Source organism: Thunnus albacares, chromosome 15, assembly GCF_914725855.1.
Source record: "Thunnus albacares chromosome 15, fThuAlb1.1, whole genome shotgun sequence".
NCBI lineage: Eukaryota > Metazoa > Chordata > Actinopteri > Scombriformes > Scombridae > Thunnus > Thunnus albacares.
The window spans coordinates 24,351,535-24,374,297 of record NC_058120.1 but is presented as its reverse complement, the minus strand read 5'-3'; the positions used below and the strand labels follow the sequence as shown (position 1 = coordinate 24,374,297).

Below are 22,763 nucleotides of genomic sequence, written 5' to 3'. Positions count from 1 at the left end.
GTTTTGCTTAAAGGACCAGTGTGTAGGGTTTAGTGGCATCTAGCAGTGAGGTTGCAGATTGCAACCAACCGAATACCCTTCCCCTCCCCTTCTATGCATGTAGGAGAACCTACGGTGGCCACGAAACTCACAAGAAACATGAAAGACCCTCTCTAGAGGCAGTGTTTTGTTTGTCCGTTCTGGGCTACTGTAGAAACATGGCGGTGCAACATGGCGGGCTCTGTGGAAGAGGACCCGCTTTCTATGTAGATATAAAGGGCTCATTCTAAGGTAACAAAAACATAACGATTCTTATTTTCAGGTGATTATACACTAATTAAAACAAGGTAATTCTTAAATTCAGGTAATTCTGCCAAGTCTGTTCCTCTAGATGCCACTAAATTCTACACACTGGTCCTTTAAAGTCCCTGTACAACTGAAAAACTTTAAAAACTTAAACTTAATTAGTCTGGAAGTTCTTTCTTGACATGGAAAACAATAGTTTGACTAAAAAACCTTAATCAAAGTCCACTTTTTACCTTTTTTTATGATGTTTCATACATCTCACAGTCTTCCTTGGTGGACTCAGTTTAAATCATGTGATCTCATTTGTAATTTGGTATGAAATTCTGATCACATGATAGACTGTGAAACGTGGCTGAAAGCTCCAGAAAAAGCTGGTTAGTCGGCATTCAATTTCCAACATTTCAGTGTCCCATAATGATCAAAATGCGTTTTTTCCTCTGACAAGTTTAGGAATGGACATAGTCTAAATTAAAGATCCTAAATTTCCCTCAAAACAAGATCTTTCGAATCTTGCTTTGATGGAAATATTGAAAGTTATCAGCCTATAACTGTCAGTCTGGCTCCCTGCCAAGCTGGAGTTCAGGACACCAACATGTCATCTGTGGATTAAAATGTCCCGTCATGTTTCTGTTTGTTGTTTAGAGCAACGTGAGACTGAAGGGAGGTGCCAGGCTGGGCGAGGGCCGGGTGGAGGTGCTGAAAGAAAACGAGTGGGGGACGGTTTGCGATGACCGCTGGAACCTGCTTTCAGCCAGCGTCGTCTGCAGGGAGCTCGGCTTCGGCAGCGCCAAGGAGGCTCTCACAGGAGCCCGCATGGGTCAAGGTTAGAAATAAAATCATACAGTGATCAGAAAATGTGTTTGTGCCAGTCCAAAGAGAAGTTGAAAAGGTTGGTAATAATAATGATGAATTTAAAAAAAACAATAAGAGATTTAAAAAAACATGTAATTAAAGGTCATTACATTCTGTGATACAAGCCATGCGGCATTAATTAAGAACCAAATTTAAATGCTGCTCTGGATTTAGCCAACATACTGCGAGTTGCTCAGGCTTTTTTAACATTTCATCTAAGAAGCAGATAATACAGTTTTTAATTTCTGTGGTTTAAGACATGCTGACACCGACCCACCATGCCTGGTTGGTTGGTTGATTTGTCATTCAAAATGCATAACTTACATTTTGATTGAAGGTAAGGAACTATTTTCTTGACTGACAGGTTTGCCAAACAGATGGATTTGAACCTTAACATCTCCAAAACTCAAGAGATGTACATAAATTTGACACCACATGCACCAATCACTGTGAACGGTAACTCTCTTGATTATGTCGAGGAGTTTACATATTTGGGAAGTCTCCTCAGTAAGGACAACGCATGCTGCAAAGACATCAGCATAAGGCTCAGGAAAGCTCGCAGTGCATTTGCAAAGCCTTCAAACCATCTGGAAATCAAAGCAGTACAGCTGAAAAGCCAAGATCTCACAGCAATGTTAAATAAATTCTGCTGCACGGCTCAGAATTCTGGCGAGTGGCTGAGAGTGACATGAAAAACATCAATTTATTCTACAATGGATGTCTGCAGAAGATATGTTGCATCTTTTGCCAGAAAAGATCTCCAATGAGGACCTGCACACAAACTGCCACAATGTGATGCTCGAAATTAAACACCGATTGGCTCGGACATGTCCTCAGAATGGACCAGGCCCGCATTCCTAAAGTGGACTTGAGATGGACTCCACCTGGAAAGAGGAAACAATGGAGGCCAAAAACAACCTGGCAGAGAACCGTGACCTCGGAACTGAAAACGGCTAATCTAACTCAGGGCGAGGCGCAACACTCTGCACAGGATAGAACCAGATGGAAGCAGGTAACGAAGAGGATTAAGTAGGTAAATTTACACAGAAGCCAGTGAAAACGGTAAAAGGAAGTAGTCAACCCCCCCCTGTTAGAGAAGAGGCCAAAACACTTCAGCAGCAGCCAAGATATTCAGCCTTAGTATAAATTGGCTCGTTTTGTGAAACGGCCTCATTATGTCCACCTGAAGAGGCAACACTCCATCCTGTACAGTGGCCTAAAGGTTCCCCCTGCATTCATCTATCACTGATATTATGCATATCAGCCAGTCAGTTGCTTTAATTGCTTAATGAATGATATCTGTGTTTTATGACATATTTATTGAATCATTCTTGCAGCGTTTATCACATTTATTTCCAGCTGTAGTAGAGACATCACTGTCTGCATTTCAATTTCTGAGCATCGACCAACAAGCCAAAAGATACCTCGACTGCCAAAAGTAACACTCTGAATATAGCAGTTAATAGATCAGGAGAAATGAATGTGTTACTGTGAGAGGACAGAGCAGAGAGACAGTTGAATATTTAAGACCAAAGATTAACTAGTGAAGGACAGGATCCCTGTCTTCAAAAATAGGATTATTGCTCCACCAACAGAGGTTTAACTCAACCAGTGATGTTATTTTTACATCCTGAGGGATGTTTGTAAAAGTAAAATTAAAGTCTGTGAGATGTTCTACAGCTCAATACAAAAAAAAATTGAACATGGCAAAAGTAAACTGTGTGTTAACACTCAATAACATGATACTTGATAACAATGTTGACTTTGTGATAGTAATGTAGATCCTCTGGGCTCAAAATTCATTTTTATCTGATTGTTGTTCATGAAGAAAACCCTGCTTTGCATTAAATCCTCCTAAACCCGTCATCTGAGGCAGGATGTCTTAATAACTTAATAGCTGCCTGTCTCATCTCTCATGTCATCTCTAACTCCCCCGCAGAACTGATAATCTGCCTTCAACAAGCTCACATTCCTGCACAGATTCCTCATTTAGAGCTTATTTTAATAAGTAAAGGAATGCTGTGCAGAAAGGAGGACAAGAAATAATAAAGGAAAGACATGAAAGACTGAACTTTGTCTGTAAACAGCATGTAATAGATAAACACCACAATAAACAAATACACATCTTCTGACCAAGTTACAACACTAATAGACAAATTTTATTTATATCTATGAATATGAAAACTTTTTCACAAACGCAAATCACCCCCCACTACATTCCTGAAATTAATTATCCCATGCAGTTCCTCATTTAAGCAAACTGCCCTGAGATTCCACCAACGCAGAAACAAGCAGTCTTTTGAGAGACGCTTGGTGGGGGATGTCTGCGCTCGTGTGTGCACATTACGATTTCTACCGCAGAGGAAGTTTGCCGAGAAGTCTCATCACAGAATCTCTTTGAGGGAGCAGCATACCGGCTCTGTGCTCAGATGGTTGTCAGACCACCACCTGGCTGCGTTAGGCCAAGAAACATTCCTAAACGTCACTGAAGTCGGAAACTAGCGCCGCTGAAGGAATTCCTTTCACAGAAATTTCATGAGACATCATCTCATGGTGCTACGGTACGACTTGCAGTGATGGGGTGAGAGTTTAGAGGGGGGATGTAAAGCAGGGTGTCGCTGACGGAGAGCATGCATGGTCAGCAAGCAGGCCTCAGGATAAAAGGTGAGCTGGGTGAGAGGTACTGTATGTGTAGCTTAAAAGGTATACAAGATCTGAAACTTTAACACAAAAGCAACAAGAATGATACAAATATCACAGCTGTGTTCTACAGTAGATATACTGTCAATCCTGGGCATGAAGATGTTTCTCTGTGTGTCTTTGGGAAGTCCTTTGTGGTATCAAAAGGACTTGTGGTGAAACTTTACCTGTAATATATTCATATAAATCAGTTTCTTTAATATAATAAAATATCATTCATCCAGTTCATTATAGCTTTCACATATTTTTTCAAGGACAAAATAGTCAGCTTCACTGAAATAATTGTTGCAGTAACAAAAGTATGTTTGGAATTAAGGGGCTGCTTTTTAATTTAGTATTGCAGGGGACTCACAAAAAATCGTAACAGCTCAGGAGATGTCCTGAGTTAGTAGTGGTGGCCAAGCTCCAAAAACCCCATGAGGTTGCCTTCATTGGCAATATGACTAATATTCTGAGACCCCAGCTGTCTTTGTTTTTCTTGAGTCTACCTGAGAGGATTTAGGAATCTGGTTCACCCTTACAGGTCTGGTGGACTTTATTATTACCAACGCAGATGATAATATCAACATTATATTTAAAGTTAAATGTCCCCAATTATGTGTTATTGTCTATTTGTGCATCGTTTTGTTTGTGCTGTGTAACGATCTTCAGTGTAAAAATTTTGTACAAATGTGAAAATGTAACTTTAATTGAGAAATCCAAAAATGCTGGATCCTACAATTCCCTATGTCTATGTTAAACATTGTCAAAGGTCCAAAACTTGAGGTGAAGATACTCCCTGAAAGTCAAAACCCAGGACGTCAACTTGCCCTGAATGCTCCATTTGCAATGTTACCTCTACTTCCTCCTCGTAATGACATCAGATTGCCCTCCACATTGTTGTCCACTCACATGTTTTGCATCAGATTTCAGCTACAACATGTACCGATGTATTTGAGAAGTTGACATTTTGAGTAAAGAACGAGAAAAAGAAAGAAAAAATCCTACTATTACTGTTTGTTTACATAGCAGAAGTCTGCTGATGGGCAGCTTCTGGAAGCTAACCAATCAGAACAGAGTGGGCTCATCAGGAGGGAGGCCTTAAAGAGCAAATATAAGATAAATAAGGAGTTTTTTGAACAGTAAAGCATGCAAAGATATACCAGTAAACCCACAGAATATAAATATAGAGCTGGAAATGTACATAACATATCTTAAACCCAATCCAGATAACCTTGATGACATATTCAGGGTTTTTTTTATTTCAAACTGTGTAAAGCTCCTCCACAGCAGCAAAAGCTGAGTATTAGACAGTAAACTGAACTTCATAAGTAGAGTGCTCCTGTAAGTAGGGCAGGGTAATGGGTATGGTTAGTCACTGCAACCTAAACTGGCTAAAATAACAAAGAAAAGAACAACTTCCTCAACAGGAAATCCAAGGGAAAATATTGAACTGTTGATTACTGTGATCCTTGGGGAGAGCAGTCCAGAATGGATTACCACTTAATCATTTTAACATGTCCCTTTGGTCAGCGAGGTGTGGGTGTTTTGGATACTTATGCACTTTCCTTGACCCAGATTTTTTTCAGACAGTTTTGTTAAGGTCCAAAAAGCAGAATTAAAACTCACCGGGATTGTTCTAATCTGATCCGAGCACCTCATTAAATGTGTTCAGGCTCATTAAATGCTGCATTAAATGAGCCCTATTATAACACACATTTTTATACAACCCTAACTTGTTTTTCAAAATATTTTTTTACATAACCTGGCTAATTTAGCAAATAGCCATCTGCTAACAGTAGATTCTGGGTTTCCACATATCAACCAACAAAATGTGTGACTGCTGATGGCTGAAAGTTATGTTTTTAGAAGCAACAACTGTATCTTTTGCTAAAAACGAATTGAAGGAAAAATTGGTACAGGCCCGAATGCTTGACCCCTACAGTGAGGGCATCTGGTGGCTCTGTTATGCTGTGGGGGGCATTTTGCTGGCATGGTTTGGGTCCACTTGTCCCCTTAAAGGGAAGGGTTACTGCAAATCAATACAAAGCTGATCTGGGTGATCACCTTTATCTCCTTTATCCTTGCCCCCATACATAGGGCACGAGGGGTCACTGAATGGTTTAATGAGGATGAAAATGATGTGAATCATACACTGTGGCCCTCAGTCACCAGATCTCAACCCAATTGAACAACTATGGGAGATTTTGGACTGACGTGTTAAGACAGCGCTCTCCACCACCATCATCAAAACACCAAATGAGGGAATATCTTTTGGGAGAATGGTGTTCATCCCTCCAGTAGAGTTCAGAGACTTGTAGAATCAATGCCAAGAGGCACACTGAAGCTGTTCTGGTGTCACGTGGTGGCCCAACACCTTACTGAGTCACTTTATGTTGGTTTTTCCTTTAATTTGTCACCCGTCTGTACACAGAAGTGGCTTGAACCTTCTTTTTTTGGCTCAAAACTATCATGTTGTCTTAGGTGTAATCATGCTACAGCTGACAGTGATTAAACCAAAGCGTTTCCATAAACAGCTCCACCGTCTCTAACCTCTAGGCTTCTGTCTTCTGTCTGTCTTTCATCCTGTCTGTTCAGGAATGGGTCCAATCTATATGAATGAGGTGAAGTGTCTCGGTACGGAGAAGTCAATCTGGAACTGTCCCTTTAAAAACATCACATCGGAGGACTGTCAACACACGGAGGACGCTGCTGTCCGCTGCAACATTCCCTACATGGGGCTGGAGAACTCGGTCAGAGCTAAACCTCCTTATGAAAATGTTTTATTTTAGCTAAGAAATAATTGAGGTTAAATGGTTTATCCTAAAGTTATTGCATCAGCTAGTACATGAAATTAGATTCACATAATAAAAAATGAGCCTTATTATTCTACTGCTTTGATAAGTGTAGCATACTGTAGGAAAAAACCTGAAAAAGTGTTGTTTAATACTGTTTGTTGTATTATCGTCTGTGTATTCATTCAGTTCTTTGCTGCTCTAACAGTCTTCTCCGTTTGCACGAGGATGTGAGATTTAGAACTAACAATAACAGTAGTTTTTACAGAAATCTCACATCTTCACTCCAATATTTCTATTAATCAATTACCACTATAACCGATATTTCTTTTTCACTGGTGTCATGAAAACACAGTAATTGCATTTTGTCTTTTCCTCAGTTTGAAGTTTTATGTGTATGTACTGAATTATTTTAAATGTTTAGTTGATTGAAAACAGCTCAGATCAAATTTTATTGTAAATAAGTTATTTTGATATTTTCTGAGAAAAAACAACAGTTTTTGCAGATACATTTTTCTTGACAACAGTGATTTCCCTTTAACACAGGTAGTTTCTGGTTGTACAGTTTGTATTGTACCAGATCATACTCATCCATGTCTCCCGTAGTTGCACACAAAAGCCGGAATAAGTGGGATAAAAACTCCAGAAAATGTACACTCTGAACCTGTAAATAATTCAAGTTACATATGTTTAAACCTTAAACAAAAGTTTTTATCCAACCCGGCCTTTGTGTATCTACGCTCTGCTCTGTGGTTCCTAACCCCTCGGCCCCACACAGATCCGACTCACAGGGGGACGAACCCGCTACGAGGGGCGTCTGGAGGTGCTGAGCACAGACTCTAATGGGACGGAGAGCTGGGGTCTGATCTGTGGAGAGACCTGGACCACCAAGGAAGCCATGGTGGCCTGCAGGCAGATGGGCCTCGGCTATGCTAACCAGGCCGCGCAAGTAGGTTATTAACACCACTGAGGGCAACTTCCTGCAGCAGAGCAGAGCTTTAACCAGGTGGTTGTCATTTGGTATATTACATATGCAAATATAATATACTGTCATTTACACTCAGTGGCCTGATTCTTCTCTAAACTGCAAGAAAAATCTCATTCCTATCATTTAATTTTAGTCATTTTAGTCTTTAATGTCTTATTTTCTTCTAACAAATGAAACAATCTGTCAATACAATACAATATTTCAACCTGTTTCTAATTTAAATCAACTTGTTGCGAGTATTTTCTAATAATAAGTTGATTCTAATGCAGCAACATGACTTATACAGAAACAAGTTGATTTGTGTTGGAAGGAGCTTAAAACATTTTTACCGAATTGGCAGATTTTTTTTGGCTTGTTTTTAAGAAAAAGAAGGTAAAGACTCAATTATAGACAGAAGTGATTTGATAGGATGGAGTTTTTTTGGCAGGGTAACATATTTAGCGGCTAAAAGGTGTCAGAAATGTTCCATAAGCATCCATTGAGACATGATAGAGTCATTGAGTCCGTCCAGAGTTTGTGGTTGCAGACGTCCCTTTTTTAATTCATCCGAGAGCTGCTCTGTTGGGTTGATATCTAAGGAATGAACTTAAATCACTTTCATGTCCTTGACACATGTTACGATGGCTTTTATTATCCACTTAGGGGTTTCATGCGTCCCAAAAACATGTCTACTCTATTATCATCATAACAAACTTATACTGAAACCAGGCAGGATGGATCCTTTGAAGCTTTCGCAACAGACACTTGTGATCATTTGTTGGATCACATAACATTTCTTCATTCTTTCACTATCCAGATTAATGATTATACACCTCATCTCTACATCTTCTTGTTCTCGGTTCACAACTGGGACCTTCTTTTTATCTCGAAAGAGTCGGTGTATCCTCCATTGATCTCAACACCAAGACATCTTCATCCTCAAGACTGCAGCCAAGCACCCAATTCAGACACTTCAGACACTGAAATTTATTTATTTAGGTTTCCAAGTGGTTGTCTGTTTCTGAGATACTGGATTCAGCTTCTCTGGCTGCAGTGATCAGTGTGTGTTCAAGTCATCTACTCAGAAATGTCAACTGAACAGCTCAGCCAACAGAGGTAGTGAGCTGTCTGTGCAAATGGAGAGGTTTATCTCATAAAGTGGCCACTGAGTGTATACAGTAGTTATTTTTGTTAATTCTATGCATGTATGTTCAAATATATTCACTTATTTGTCACATATTATTTAATATGTGCAGGTTTTACTACATATTCTAATCCTGACTTGTTATGTAAAGTGGTGAAACATTCAAATATATTCCTTAAACACAAGTATAATACTAAATTGTTGCTGTATATGTTTTTGAAGTATACTTGAACATACTTGCATGCATTAATGTGTGACAGTATATTATAATTTCCATATGTAGCAGAGCTTTCTTTTCCATCATGGAAGAACTAAGATACTATTTTGGTCTGTTCCATGTGGTCAGACCAAAACAGCCACACATGAAGTTTCTAATCAAACTCAAATCCACTCACTACCGAAGCCAAGTGGTGACCTCATCTGGAAACCATGTTAACACTCTTCTCGCCTAGAAAAGACTAACTAAACTGCCGCTTCAACAACAAATTATCCCCTGCCTGAGGACTTTATTTGAGTAAATTCAGCCCAGACTGTTCAGAGACAGGACAGGAAGTGTGTCCCCTCACTGACTCCCAGCAGGGCGTTTCTGCAGATCCGGATAGTGGGCGGCCGGAGCACTTATGAGGGCCGAGTGGAGGTTCAGGTTGGCTCCAAGTGGGGCACAGTGTGCAGCACAGGCTGGACCACAAAGGAAGCCATGGTGGTTTGCAGGCAGCTAGGGCTGGGCTACTCCATGCATGCCATCACTGTAAGTAGGACCAAAAGACAGAAATGAAGAGCTTTGTTCCAAAATGAGATATATACTTTCTGAAAATGTGACACACTGTTTGAGGTTTTTGCTTTGAAATAACCCAGAGCGCAAGAACGAAGCAAATTACAGTACAACATTTACAGGGCATTATTACTCTGTGGCCTCTGGGAATGTAGTAAATCACTGACTGTAGAGAAAGTAGATCATGTCGGCAAAGTTGACACAAAACCTTACCAAATTATAATAAAACATCACAAAACGATGATAGATGATGTATTTTAAAGAACACTAGGAGCTTAAGAGATATTCACTTTAAAGGTTTAGTTAATGATGTAGTAAAAAAAAAGAATATTTAGCATTTTGGAAACAAACTCTTCAAATATTTGACGTTAAATAATTGTTGACATCTTAAAAAATGGTTACAAAAAGTTATTGTTGATCCAGTGATCAGAAACATTACAGTTCAATGTGTCCTCAGCGAGCAGCCAGAGATGAGTCATGAACATCTGTTTTTCAGAAAAGCAGCATCACACTGATCCATTTTGTGAACTGTCATTTCCTGATCGATGTTTGTTTTTTTTTCTTCTTTATGTGTGTTTGTTTGCTGTCATTGAACCCCCTCTAAGGAAACCTGGTACTGGGACAGCAGTAATGTGACGGAGATGGTGATGAGCGGTGTGAAGTGCACAGGAAACGAGATGTCTCTGCGTCAGTGCCAGCATCACAAAACTGTCAGCTGTCAGAAAGTAGCTGCAAAGTTCGCCGCGGGAGTCATCTGCTCTGAGAGTGAGTGGCAACAGGAATACATTTCTTACTCATACTTGCAAGAAAGTCCAGATGAATCATGAGAAACATAACTCAGTACTAATCCTGGTTCTTCGTCTGTGTCCAGCGGCCTCTGACCTCGTCCTGAACGCCCCTCTGGTGCAGCAGACGGCTTATATCGAGGATCGGCCTCTGCACATGCTCTACTGCGCCGCAGAGGAGGACTGCCTGTCAAAATCTGCAGCTAAGGCCAACTGGCCGTACGGACACCGACGACTGCTCCGCTTCTCCTCCCAGATCACCAACATCGGCCGGGCTGACTTCAAGCCAAAGGCTGGGCGGCACTCGTGGGTGTGGCACGCCTGCCATGGGTAATGTTATCTTTATTAGATTTTTCACAGTCTCTTGAGGACAAGTGACACTCGTAAAACCTCAGTGGGTAAAACCAAAAGAAGGACATTGTTTCAGAGCACCAGAATTAAATGATGATGCACACATTTGAACATGCAATCTCATGTGTTTCTGTTTTATCCATAATGTAAAGTTAACTTTCATACATTTCTTCACCATTTTATGCCTTTATTGGCTAGAAACTAAGAGAGATATGAGAGTAAATATAAAGATAGAAAGTTGGGAAATGAGGATGCTGTAGTTAACCCATATAGGCCACTAGGGCACCACAGTGTCTTGAAACAAATCAGGTGATTGCAGCAGAGAAGATATGTGGATGAAAGTACTAAATTACTACTTAAGCTTAACTTCTGGGACTTAACTTCAGGGACTTAACTTCTGGGATACTCACTGTTGACACATTTACAAATTTGCAGTCCAGAGCAAGAGTACAAATGCTTCTTTTCTGTCTTACTGGAGTCTAATATCATATTTCAGATCCCAACATGACCTCAGTCTCCTCCTACATTTTTGCTCAGTTTATCACCTCCCTTCTGTTTTTTACTCTCTGACTCAGCTGATAAAGAAGTCACTCAGACTAGTGGGGGGAGACATTGTGTTTATACTGCAGCTCCTCTGGCATTAAATGAAACAGCCTTTTTTCTGAATGCCTCCAAGAGAAATGCGACCACTGTTTAACATTCACAGGCTGTAAATTTGAAATGTTTTGTATTGCAAAACACTGCAGCATCCATCCACCAGTATCCACACTACTAGTTTTACAGTTTAAGTGCTGATGTATTAATTAAAGGTGCAGTGTGTAGGATTTAGTGACATCTAGTGGTGAGGTTGCAGACAGTTGCAACAAACTGAAAACCCCTCTCCTTCCAAGCACATAGGAGAACCTACGGTGGCCACAAAACCCATGAAAAACGCGAAAGGCTACTGTAGAAACATGGTTTTGCAACATGGCAGCCTCGGTGGAAGAGGACCAACATCATAATCTCATATGCTTTTTATTGGGGTGTGGAATAAAAAGTGCCGTAACTTGTTTGGTGCTCAATCATCTTGTTTATTTTCACAGAGTGGATTTTTTAAAATTATGAAACCAGGATTTTTGTCGTTCACACTTTCAACACTTTCTCTGTATCATACAGCCACTACCACAGCATGGATATTTTCACCCACTATGATCTGCTGAACGCCAACGGCACCAAAGTGGCAGAAGGACACAAAGCCAGTTTCTGCCTGGAGGACTCAGACTGCCAAGAAGGTGAGTATAATGCCAATATTATAATGTTGTAGGTATTAATCTAATTAGTTTATTGATTGTTTAGTTATGTCTTTATCTCTGTATCAAAGGAGATTTTAAACTCAATTTTAAAGTTGTAATTACATTTTAAATTTTAACTAAGATTATCTATAGATAGATTTGATGATGCACTTAATCTGTCTTTCCATTTGTGCCACACACTCAGGTACTTCTAAACGGTACGAGTGTGCCAATTTTGGTGACCAGGGCATCACCGTGGGCTGCTGGGATTTGTACCGTCACGACATCGACTGCCAGTGGATCGACATCACAGACGTCAGACCTGGAAACTACATCATGCAGGTGAGCAGGATCGCGTGTGGCTCAAAGTGTAGAACAGGACGTACTGCAAATGCCGGCAGGTTCAGAGAGTGAAAAATGAAATAATGGATAAAAATACCAACAACCAAACTAAAAATCTTCTTGTTCGTGACTCTCAAGAGGTCAAACTGTCAAGACTCTTAGAGAGTTTGCCAAATCCAACACATGTAATAAAATAGTACTGAAAGAGCGGAAATGAGTGTCTGGATATGTAAATAAATTAAATGAATTAAGTCAACAACTTTGATGAAGTCAGGCAGTTTGTCACCATCATCACAGACTTTGTAGATTAATACAGACAGCTCGGTCAACTAATAGTTTATACTATATTAAAAACATTTTAATCCACCAGTATGCAGGATGATAAAGCTTAATTTTTGCAACAAATGATACCTTGTGTTTTGTTTCTTCAGTTATAAAATTCTGGCTTGTTTTAGTTAATTTTTCTGCAACATCTGTAATATAATCAGGCAGCTGCAGTCTGTCCACAGATCTCCTCTCTCCACAGAACCAGGGAACATTAAAGGGAATACTACAAAAAATATACAATACAGGAAAACTACTTCTTAGAAACTAGAAAACACTTGAAGAAATCCTAATCCCACCACTGGAATCTATAGATGCTGCAGATCACTTCATTGACAATCATACCCACTAGAATAAATACAAATGCAGAAGTTAAATAGGACTGCAAACATTTATTTTCATTATCGACTAATAGTTTTGTATATAAAATATCAGAAAACAGTGAAAATATAGTTGTAATTTCTTAGAGTCAATGATGACGTCTTCACATGTCTTGTTTTGTCCGATCAACAGTGAAAGATCCAAAGACATTCAGTTTAGTGTCATCAATGACACAGAAAAGATTCAAATCCTCACATTTGAGAAGCTGCAACCAGCAAATATTTGGCATTTCTGCTTAAAGAAAATGAATAAAAAGATTAATTCGATTATCAAAATAGTGGCCAATTAATTTTCTGACAATCGACTGAGCAACTAACTGTTGCAGCTCTAAAGTTAAGTAAATGTATAACTAAGTCACTGACTCATTTCCACAAAGCATCCTGATAAAAATGCACAAAACCACCTGTTGTGTATTCAGTTTGTTAAACATGTCTGAATCAGGACATTATTGGTCTAGACTAGAAAGCCAAAACTGAGTCATTTATTCATGGTGAAGCTTTTATCCAGACAATATCAAGTGAAAGAAATGTGATAGAAATGTTACGTTTCTCACCCCTTCAGATTGTGATCAATCCAAATTTTGAAGTGGCTGAGAGCGACTTCACCAACAACGCCATGAAATGCAACTGCAAATACGACGGAAATCGAATCTGGTTCCATAACTGTCACATTGGTGAGCATTCAAACACAGTTAAAAGACCAGATGTTAGTGTCACCTTTGGCTTTTTATTTATATGTCTCCTTAACTGCTTTATTCATTGTTTTTTAACACCTGCAGGCGACGCCTTCAGCGAGGAGGCAGAGAGGAGGTTTGAGAAATACCCCGGACAGCTGAACAACCAGATTTCTTAATCAACAATAATTTCTCAACAACATGAGAATCAAAGTTGGGGTTGTACGAATAAAAAAAACACGCCTCACTTGCCCAAAAAGTAAGACACACACCCCTTGTCTTCAGGTACTGAAACAGATCCCCACATATATTCCGCATTGGTCACAGAAGGAGCCGACAGTATTTTCCTCTGGCGAATGTGTTGTATGCCTGAGTTATTATACTTGAATATTCAAGTGCTAATGTTTTGTTTTGATTTGTTTCCTAAGTCTAATGTGAGCTTATGCTACATTTTTTAAACATAAAATAGGATTTTATAAAGTCAGTCGTACGGTCTGAGTACGACAAATGTACAGCCTTCTATTGAATGTTTTTGTTCTTAGTCATGAATGAGGTGTTATTTTTTTATACACAAATTTTATTTTATTGGAGCAAGCAGGTTCAGAAGTAGCTGAAATGTGTCTCCTGCATTTGGTAACACATTTTAAAAAAAAAAAAAAGAAAAAATCTGATTCATGAATGGGAACAGATGCAGCTCTGTGAGAGTCTAACTGGTTTCGGTGGGTATTGTGGGTAAAAAAAAAAGAAAGACTTTTCTCGACCAAAACTCTGCGAGTGTCTCCGAAACAAAACACTAAACCTTTACCTGGACAGAGCGATCGCTGAAAGACTAAAATGTTGCTCACGAGAAAAGTTTCAGCTGTCCGGATTTCTGCCATCTCGTTCACAGAAATGGTTTCGGACCACTTGGTCAAGTCTTTACACGCCTGCCTCCACAGTTAGTTTGTGAATGTATTTATTGTCGATACCAAGGTGCTCCAGAAGAATATCTGTCAGAATGTTAGTTCAATAGCATAAATGTCAGTTTGAAGGGACCAGTCGGAAGCCACCTCTAGCTTTAGTCTGTATGTATTTTAATAGTCTTTTAGGGTCAAGACATAGAATTTATTGGGCAAAGACAGAAAACTACAGTTACCCTTAAGAATCGCTGTACTGTATGTATGCTGATGTAATCACACTCGCTGCACCTAATAAAAATGAGAGGAATAATACTTGTTCTGGGACTTATTTGATTAGAAGTACTTGTACTGTGTTACGTCGTATTCTTGAAGGTCTAAAGCATGAAGCAAAGAGGAAGCAAAGAGGAACAAGTCCCTAGAAAGGTTTTACTTTCCAAAGGTACGGGAACTTTACAGGAATGACCGTCACTGATTGGTCAAACACAGACACAGTGGTTACTTCAACTTGTGTACGGCTTCATTATAAAACAAAGAAGTACTCCCATATCAAAACTAGGACAAGAGGTGGACATTTCTCATCATTTGTTAACATTAAAAGTAAAGTTAGGTTTTGCTGTCCACTTGTCACCACCAGTCACAGGTTGCATGTGTGTACCACATGTACCCAAGTCTGACTATGCTCCCTCTGTAGATATAAAGGGCTTATTTTCATGGGATTATACACTAATTAAAACATACTAATGAATATCATATTCCATTTCTGCCAGGTCTGTCCCACTAGATGCCACTAAATTCCACACACTGCACTTTTAAATAATATTTAAATTAAATTAAAAATGATCCAGTAATTCACAAGTAAAAACCCAAAGATTAGAGGAAATATCTCTGTGCATCAGAATTCTTTCTTTTTTCCTGCTTTCCAGTCCAGTTAATGATCTAGCTTCCCTACTCTCTGGATTCAAATTGCGACCCCTTGTGTGGGTCCCCACTGGTCTAATAACTGAACTAGAATAATGCTTTTTTTTTTTTTTTTTTTTTACTGTTGTCCTTGTTTGTGAAACTGTGTCACTTGTTGTCAGCATTAGTCCAGTATTGACTGTACTGTGGCCTGTATTCGCTTCACTGACTCACTCAACAGTACTTAACACTTCCATTACAATAAATGACCACTTAAAAAACTCTCATGGAACTGTAAAAACACCTAAATAATTTGCAATTGAACTACGGTGGAGGTATAAAGGTATAATAAACTTAAATTTCTACTGACATAAAGGTAACTACAAAGTGACTGATGTATGTTTGAGAAACAGAATTATTTGCAGGCCTGTTTTTGAGTTTAGCTAAATTAAAATCCTTACTATGAACTGTCATCTGAAGTACGGACTGTGACTCTGTGAGTTGTGAGAACAGATGCCAGGTTTGTGTGCTGCTGAGCTGCGAGGTCATCTTAATCTACTCAGGCGTTTTACTGCTAATCTCGGTCTTCGCTGCCACGGTTGAACAATCCCATTAACCTCAGTTTCCAATCACATTAACCGTGTGCACAGCATTACACCAGCTCACATCAGGATGCACATCGCTACAGCCAGCAGCAGTGTTGACATCCCATGTATCATAGGAAATTCAGACAGTGATGATTGCGAAGAATAAACCTATTATTATTTAATATTATTTTTATGTATATGATCACCTTACTTCTTACTAAACATACTACGAATAGATTCACCTTCACAGAAACTTGCATGCTATTATTTGGACAAATTAAAACTATTGTCCCTTTTTATATCTCAATCAAAATCTCTTACATTTATGAAGAGATGCAGATGAAAATTGAGGATTTAAGGATTTTAAAAGAGACAACTGAGATACAGTGTATGTTGAGAACTCACTCTTACTCCTAATGTTTTGTATAATAAGTAAATTTCTCTCGTGATTTTGCACCGTTTCTGCTAACGTGGAGGTGAAAGTGTTTGAGCAGCAGATATTACCTCCTATCAAGTAAAAAAAAAAATCCATTATTTAAGTCAGTATCAAAACAGTATCTCCTGCGTTTAAATGCCTCGGTTATCTCTGCCCTTTCCTCGCCTCCTGACTCACTAATGCTGCTGCAGGTCACCTGTGAGCTTCTCTAAAGGTCTTCATCTCTGATCATCATCATCATCATCCCATCATCCTGCACGCCTGGCCTGACAGAAGAGGATTACACCGGTTCAGCAGCACGTTGTCATGCATGAGCCTGTTAATACCTGTGTAACAGTAAACACACAACAATGCGGAGAGCTGTGCAGGGCGCCTCCTAGAGGGCAGCGACTTAAAGTGCAGCAACGAAGGATGTACTGTAGATGTGATGTGACTTTATTTCCTTACTAGACTCATTGATATAAAATGTTCCTTTCCCATTTTTTAGTTCCTCTGCCACAGTTTGGAAATGATACACAAAACTACAACTTGCACACAAAAAATCTTCTACAATGATGTTCCTTAAGACCATGAGTGGATTAACTCATTAGGGGGCCCCTGTTGATTCTCTGTGTATGAATCCTGTCACCTTAAAGCACGCAAGTATATGTCCTCTAAGAAGACTGACTCCTGTCAACCTGATGGAGAAAAAACTTGAAATTGTTGATAATTTTAAATATCTTTGGTGTGTTTTAGATAGAAGAAGAAACAAAATTGATAAAATGGTTAAGTTTTCTTTGTCAAACTTCAGACCTATTAGGACTTGTCGATCAATAGATGCTGCAAAAACATACAAGCATTCAATTAATCTGTCACACTTAACTCTGGCCACATTAGAGCTGATATTCAATTTATAAACAAACACTTAAAGTCACAAAATTATTCTCACCACTGTCATTAAGTGATCAAATATATTGGTTATGGAAAAATCTTATATGGACTTGTGTCTTATATTTAAGATTCTGCATGGATCATCTCCTCCAGGAACACAGGGGCAGTTGACAGAGGCGACTGTTTATCTCATATAGATGAAGCAAACTTGGACGAGCAGCTTTTTCAGTGAGAACAGCAAATCTTTGTTAAACTCTTCCTATTTAAATAAGGAACTGTGCTGCATACCACATTTTAAAAATCAAACGCAAAATATGGTTTTATCTACTCAGATATGTACTCATGAATGATCTGCAGATTGACTCTTTTATACGTGTCTGATTGTATTGTTTTTGTTTGTTTTGTTTAAGAGCTGTTTCATTTCTCCAATTTTTAGTCGTATCAGGACTACAGGGAGAAATCAGCTGTTGAGCTAACCTCAGCACATTTACACTCATGTTAATAAAATGTCAATGTTGATTAATGTGCGTTGTCCCCTATAAATAAACAACTAAATAATTCTTCCTTTGAGCTCCAGAAACCAACCAGCACTGCTATGTTGGAACACCACTTTCCCTCAGATCTGCTGTGATTCAATCAGTGTTTGGTAATCAGATTAGACACTGATTTATTTAGGAATACACAACATGTAAACACAATATTAACTAAAATAATAAATTAAACTATACTTTAATAAAGACACCTCTGCAAGCGAGGGCCTTGAGATCAGGTGAACAGGATCCACCTTTAAGATCTTATCAGTTAATATTAGGCTTTAGTGGCAATTAATCAAATTAAACATGATGAACATCTCTAAGGGAAGTTGACCACTAATCCTGCTTTAATGTGGACATAATCTGGAAGTCTGTAGGTATGTTGTCTTATGCATTCCTACTTTTTTTTCTTGAAAAGTTTGAGAACACATGTAGGAAACTGTGGAACATGTTTTTAATGTACAAGTGTGTAACTTAACTGATTCAAACTCCAGTCAGTTTTTATCCACATCAGTTGTCACATTACATTTTACTTGTTTCTAGGTTTTCATACACTGATGCTACGTTGTAAAAAGAAACAGTGAATGAGTTATTAGACAGTTTCCAAGCAGCTCTTATACAGTTTGGGAGGCTGAAAAAAAAAACATTTAGCCTCCAAAACTGAATAAAACAAACTAATTCTTAAAGAAACAAATTTTTCATTTTCCTAAACTGTACAAAAAAAGATTCAGACTAATGTGGTGGAAACTCTGATATACATTAATTTACTTTACATACATTACATATCATGAGGAGACAGTAATGATCAAAACGATATGATGCAGAAAACATGAAAAATAAAGGCAGCTTGTCCAGCGTACAGACAGAAAAATGGTCTTTCTGTCCAAAACCAAACTGACTCCAAGATCATAATTCACTGATGACATGAGAATAAAGGTTTCCATCAAATACTAAACTGCTATTGAACGCAACATGGTGGCTTCCATCAATAACAATTCCCTTAAAATCACTTCAAGTTATCTGCCTGATGAATGATTCTCAAATATCTCTCAGTTTACAGGTACGTCAACCGTTTCACGCTGAATGTTTTTCATAGTTTGATGAAAATCCGCTTCCAGTGTGAGTTAGAAAAAAAAAAAGTTATGTCCATTTGTCATCAGTCTTTGTTTATCTTCTGAGACAGATACACACAGGTAGGTGTGGCGTTTCACTGCAGCACTGTCTGTTTAACAACTCTCCCTTCTTTATCGATGGCAAAGTTGTAGTTCTTTGGATTGTCCAGAGCTTCTTCGATACGCTGATCCAAGTTCTCCCAGGTGATGAAGTTCTTTGCATCTTCCTGTAAGAGATTTAAAGTTAAAAAAAAAATCAGAGATCCAACTGTAAAGTCTGTATTAAGGATAATCCTCTTTTTTGATCTATATAACATATGTTCAATTTCCAAATTTAACAAAAACATGCAAAAGTAACTTGTAGAATTATCAATTTCAACATAAAACTTCCCGTTCAGTTTGTGGGGAAAATGGAACAAAAGAAGGTAAACAAGGATTGAGGAAAATCGTACCTGCAGCTGCAAAATTTCCTTCTCTTTTTCCTTGATGAATTCTTGCTGTTCTTGTTCACGCTGAATAGCAGCTTCTAATTTGTTGCGCTCAGCTTCTTCCGTTTCCTTCTGGATCCTCAGAAGTCTGAAAGACACAAAAGAGAAGCTGAGTGATCTACACTATTTTTGGAATATGATAAATTACTTTTCTTTTTTACCAAGTGCATGGATGTAAGACAAAAATCTAAGAACCATCAGGACATTGCAAATAAAATATTCAATCTTCAAGTGTGTTTTATGTTCTTCATCATGCTGTAATTTTGTATTTCTTCTCACCGGAGTTTGAGCAGGCGCAGGTTCTCCTGGTTGTTCCAGGCCATGAGAGCACCATGCTCCTCCGCCTCCTGCCTCGCCCTCTCCTCCGCCAGGGAGCCCGTCTCCTCCTCATACTTCTTTCGAAGCACCTCCTCCTTAAACTCCAGACTGAAACACAGAAGAAAGATCACAATCAATTCACTCATTTCAACTAGAATTATCATTTAACTTCAGTCAACTCAGAATGTAAATAGACTTGAATATAAAATTATATTTTCCTGTAAAATCAGTGGATACGTGTAGTTTTAAAAAGGACAAAACTATGTGATTCTCGACCTTTACAGAGAAACTACATACATTGCTTTTTGTAAGCAGGTCTGTAAGCAGGTCTGAGGACCGAAATGTTGTTAATATAGTACGAGTAAGACACAAGCAAGTTTTTCTGGAGTGCAAAAACTTTGTGTGTTACCTGCAAGCATCTATATGTTAAAATTTGAAAGAATTTCAACTATCACATTTGCGTGCTATCATGATAAATAGTTATCTTCTGTTGTGCAATTTGTACACTGATATATCATATCATTTTTTTTTTTAATTCTTCTGTTTTCATTAGGTGTGATCATCATTTCTGCCAATATTTTTTATTCATAATTTGATCTAAAATATGTCAGAAAATAGTCAAAAATTCTCATCATAATTACCCAGAGCTGAAGATGAAATACTTTAATTGCTCAGTTGTCCAATTAACAGTCTAAAACCCAAAATATTCAGTTTACCATGTTAGAAAACAGTCCCATTTAAAAGGCTGGAAGTGGGAAGATTTGGACATTTTTGCAGGAAAAAATTACTTAAAAGGTTCATCGATTATTTAAACTGCTGTATACTTCTGCCAATTACCTAATTAATTAATCAACTAATTGTTTCAGTCCTAGTTTGCATAACACTGGACATGATCAAGCTGTTCTTTTCTATGTTATATGATGTATATTATTATTACCAGCTATGTGACTACAGATAGATAGATACATGCATACAGTAGCCTGCTGTATTAATGCCAAAAGGGGGATTAAAGTGTTGCAACCACTTGACATAAATCAAAATACAAAAAAAAATCAGATGTCTTAACGTTGGAGCCATTTCAGTGTTTACAGCCAGTGATATAACGTACCGAAGCGCCCTCATGATCAACTGGTACTCGGTGTATCTCTCCTTGAGGACGACCATCTCCACCGGGTCGACGGGGGGAGGCTCTTTGACTCGCCCCTGTTTGGACTTGGCCACCGGGTCTGTGCGGGACTTTCGGCCGCGGACAGCCTCCACGAGCACGGCGCCCCTGGGTGCAAGAAGCCGGGCAGCCGGGACGCTCCTCCCGCCGATTACCTGGAACATGTCGGTGTCGAAATGTGGTGACAGGCGCAGATTATCAGTCGGTAAATGTAACGGTTACCGAAAACACATTAAGGTTGAAATTAACGATGTAACATTGACACAGAGGTGTTAACGGTTGTCAGGCGGCGGCCATGATGGTGCCCTCTGACTGAAGGAAGTAATAGTTAAGTAGGACACTGTTTAGACTTTATCGCCATCTGTAGGTTGTATGAAACACTTTTTGAAGCGGTTTCTGCTCCTCAAAGGTGTATTTTAACTGAGTTTTCATCATCTGTGATGCAATATTGCCTCCAGAGGGCAAGCTAGTATGGTAACAGATAGTTAGCTTAATGTTAACTAGCAAGCTATCTGAGTAGTTAGCTAACGGTTAGCTTGACAAATGTTTAGCAACCAGCAGTGGTGGTAGAAGTATTCCGATACCAATACAGCAATGGAAATATACTCCATTACAAGTAAAAGTCCTGCATGAAAAAGTACATTTTAGTAAGTAAGTAAGCAGCAAAATGTAGTTAAAGTATTGCAGCAAAAGTAGTAGTTTGGTCCCTCTGACTAATATATTATTATATACGACATTATTAGATTATTGATAGTGAAGCATCAGTGTTAGAGCAGCATGTTACTGTTGTAGCTGCTGGAGGTGGAGCTAGTTTCAACTACTTTATATACAGTTAGCTAGTTTAGTCCAGTGGTTCCCAACCTAGGGAACCTAAAAGTTTGGAAACTACTGGTTTCATCTTTAACAATGTGTTGTATTTTAAAAGCTTGTTATATTATCCTTTGTGTCAAATCTTCATTTGAAAAGTAACTAAAGCTTTCAAATAAATGTAGTGGAGTAGAAAATACAATATTTCCCTCTAAAATGTAGTGGAGTGGAGTATAAAGTAGCATCAAATGGAAATGTTCAAGTAAAGTACAAGTACCTCAAAATTGTAAATGCCCTTTCCACCGCTGGCAGCCAGCTCCAGCTTCTTTGTTGTACAGCCAAGTGACTGATAACAATCACTGTACAGTAAAATGTCCTCTAGTCCCTTTGAGAGACATACACTGTTAAATGTCCTCATACTGCTATACTTGTTGGAGAGTTTAGCCCAGGATTTTTGAGGCCAATACCGATATTAATATTATATTTGTTTCAGCAATTCTCAAACAAGTGATTCCTTTCATAGTGGGTCATTGTAGGCTGGTAAAAATGCTTGCAACAACTACTTCTTTTTTATTTCATATTTCTTCGGGGTTCAGTAGGACGCCTGGTGTCGGCATGGTGATTGATGATCCTGCTGAGGAAATGCACCACCAACTTACAGCTACAGCCATCTTGCCAAGAACGTGGAATGATGGGAAATGGTGCAGTGCTGCTGTGTGTTCACGTGATGAGTAAGGAGAAATTTAAGCAATATATCCTCTGAAATTGACGAAATACCTTCTTTTGTTAATGTTGTATTAAAGATGGAAAATGTTAGCCGCCCCTAAATTTATCGACAATTCACAAATCACACATAAAAATATTAATCTACACCAGTCAGGACACAAATTGAAGCTATATATTCCTTTTCACCCCTTACTATTAATAATTACCACAGTAATTCATATACTTCTATTGCTCCTTTATTACTTCAATGTTCATCAGCCTGCAGTTTGCATTGATGATTCATTTATATAATACAATAGGTCTT

The 22,763-nt window shown here is 38.7% G+C and overlaps 3 protein-coding genes and 1 long non-coding RNA gene across 10 annotated transcripts in view; 2 read left to right on the top strand and 2 right to left on the bottom strand.

Annotated features, from left to right (window-relative positions):
- Window positions 1-14,832, top strand: part of loxl3b (lysyl oxidase-like 3b) — a 34,375-nt gene extending 19,543 nt beyond the window's left edge. For 3 of the 5 annotated variants that reach the window (XM_044375214.1, XM_044375213.1, XM_044375211.1), the window contains 9 exons: window positions 928-1,108; window positions 6,415-6,569; window positions 7,390-7,560; window positions 10,100-10,259; window positions 10,366-10,609; window positions 11,786-11,901; window positions 12,107-12,243; window positions 13,510-13,621; window positions 13,727-14,832. In XM_044375214.1, the coding sequence (XP_044231149.1) occupies window positions 928-1,108; window positions 6,415-6,569; window positions 7,390-7,560; window positions 10,100-10,259; window positions 10,366-10,609; window positions 11,786-11,901; window positions 12,107-12,243; window positions 13,510-13,621; window positions 13,727-13,800 (1,350 nt within the window). In that variant the 3' untranslated portion in view covers window positions 13,801-14,832. The other 2 variants (XM_044375212.1, XM_044375215.1) reach the window with 2 other exon arrangements.
- Window positions 9,197-16,790, bottom strand: LOC122998361. The gene is made up of 2 exons (XR_006407403.1): window positions 16,618-16,790; window positions 9,197-9,468 (listed from the first exon to the last, which is right to left on the bottom strand). It is a non-coding gene; the product is annotated as an uncharacterized LOC122998361 (long non-coding RNA).
- A 1,791-nt stretch (window positions 16,791-18,581) lies between these two features.
- mrps26 (mitochondrial ribosomal protein S26) lies at window positions 18,582-21,273 on the bottom strand. The gene is made up of 4 exons (XM_044375055.1): window positions 20,870-21,273; window positions 19,723-19,869; window positions 19,408-19,531; window positions 18,582-19,182 (listed from the first exon to the last, which is right to left on the bottom strand). The coding sequence occupies exons 1-4, from the start codon at window positions 21,088-21,090 to the stop codon at window positions 19,051-19,053; spliced, it is 624 nt and encodes a 207-aa protein (XP_044230990.1). The 5' UTR covers window positions 21,091-21,273; the 3' UTR covers window positions 18,582-19,050.
- Window positions 21,274-22,301: 1,028 nt separating this feature from the next.
- The window catches only part of alms1 (ALMS1 centrosome and basal body associated protein), a 61,475-nt gene continuing 61,013 nt past the window's right edge, over window positions 22,302-22,763 (top strand). For 2 of the 3 annotated variants that reach the window (XM_044374577.1, XM_044374576.1), the window contains exon 1: window positions 22,302-22,460. In XM_044374577.1, the coding sequence (XP_044230512.1) occupies window positions 22,359-22,460 (102 nt within the window). In that variant the 5' untranslated portion in view covers window positions 22,302-22,358. Of the gene's footprint in view, window positions 22,465-22,763 lie in introns of all 3 variants that reach the window. The other variant, XM_044374578.1, reaches the window with a different exon arrangement.

Excerpts from the sequence above, each read along its gene's own strand:
- mrps26 (XM_044375055.1), bottom strand. The coding sequence starts at position 21,090 with ATGTTCCAGGTAATCGGCGGGAGGAGCGTCCCGGCTGCCCGGCTTCTT. Across the intron at positions 19,532-19,722 it reads CTGCGCCTGCTCAAACTCCG|ACTTCTGAGGATCCAGAAGG; the intron begins GTGAGAAGAAAT and ends TGTGTCTTTCAG. Across the intron at positions 19,183-19,407 it reads AGGAAATTTTGCAGCTGCAG|GAAGATGCAAAGAACTTCAT; the intron begins GTACGATTTTCC and ends AATCTCTTACAG.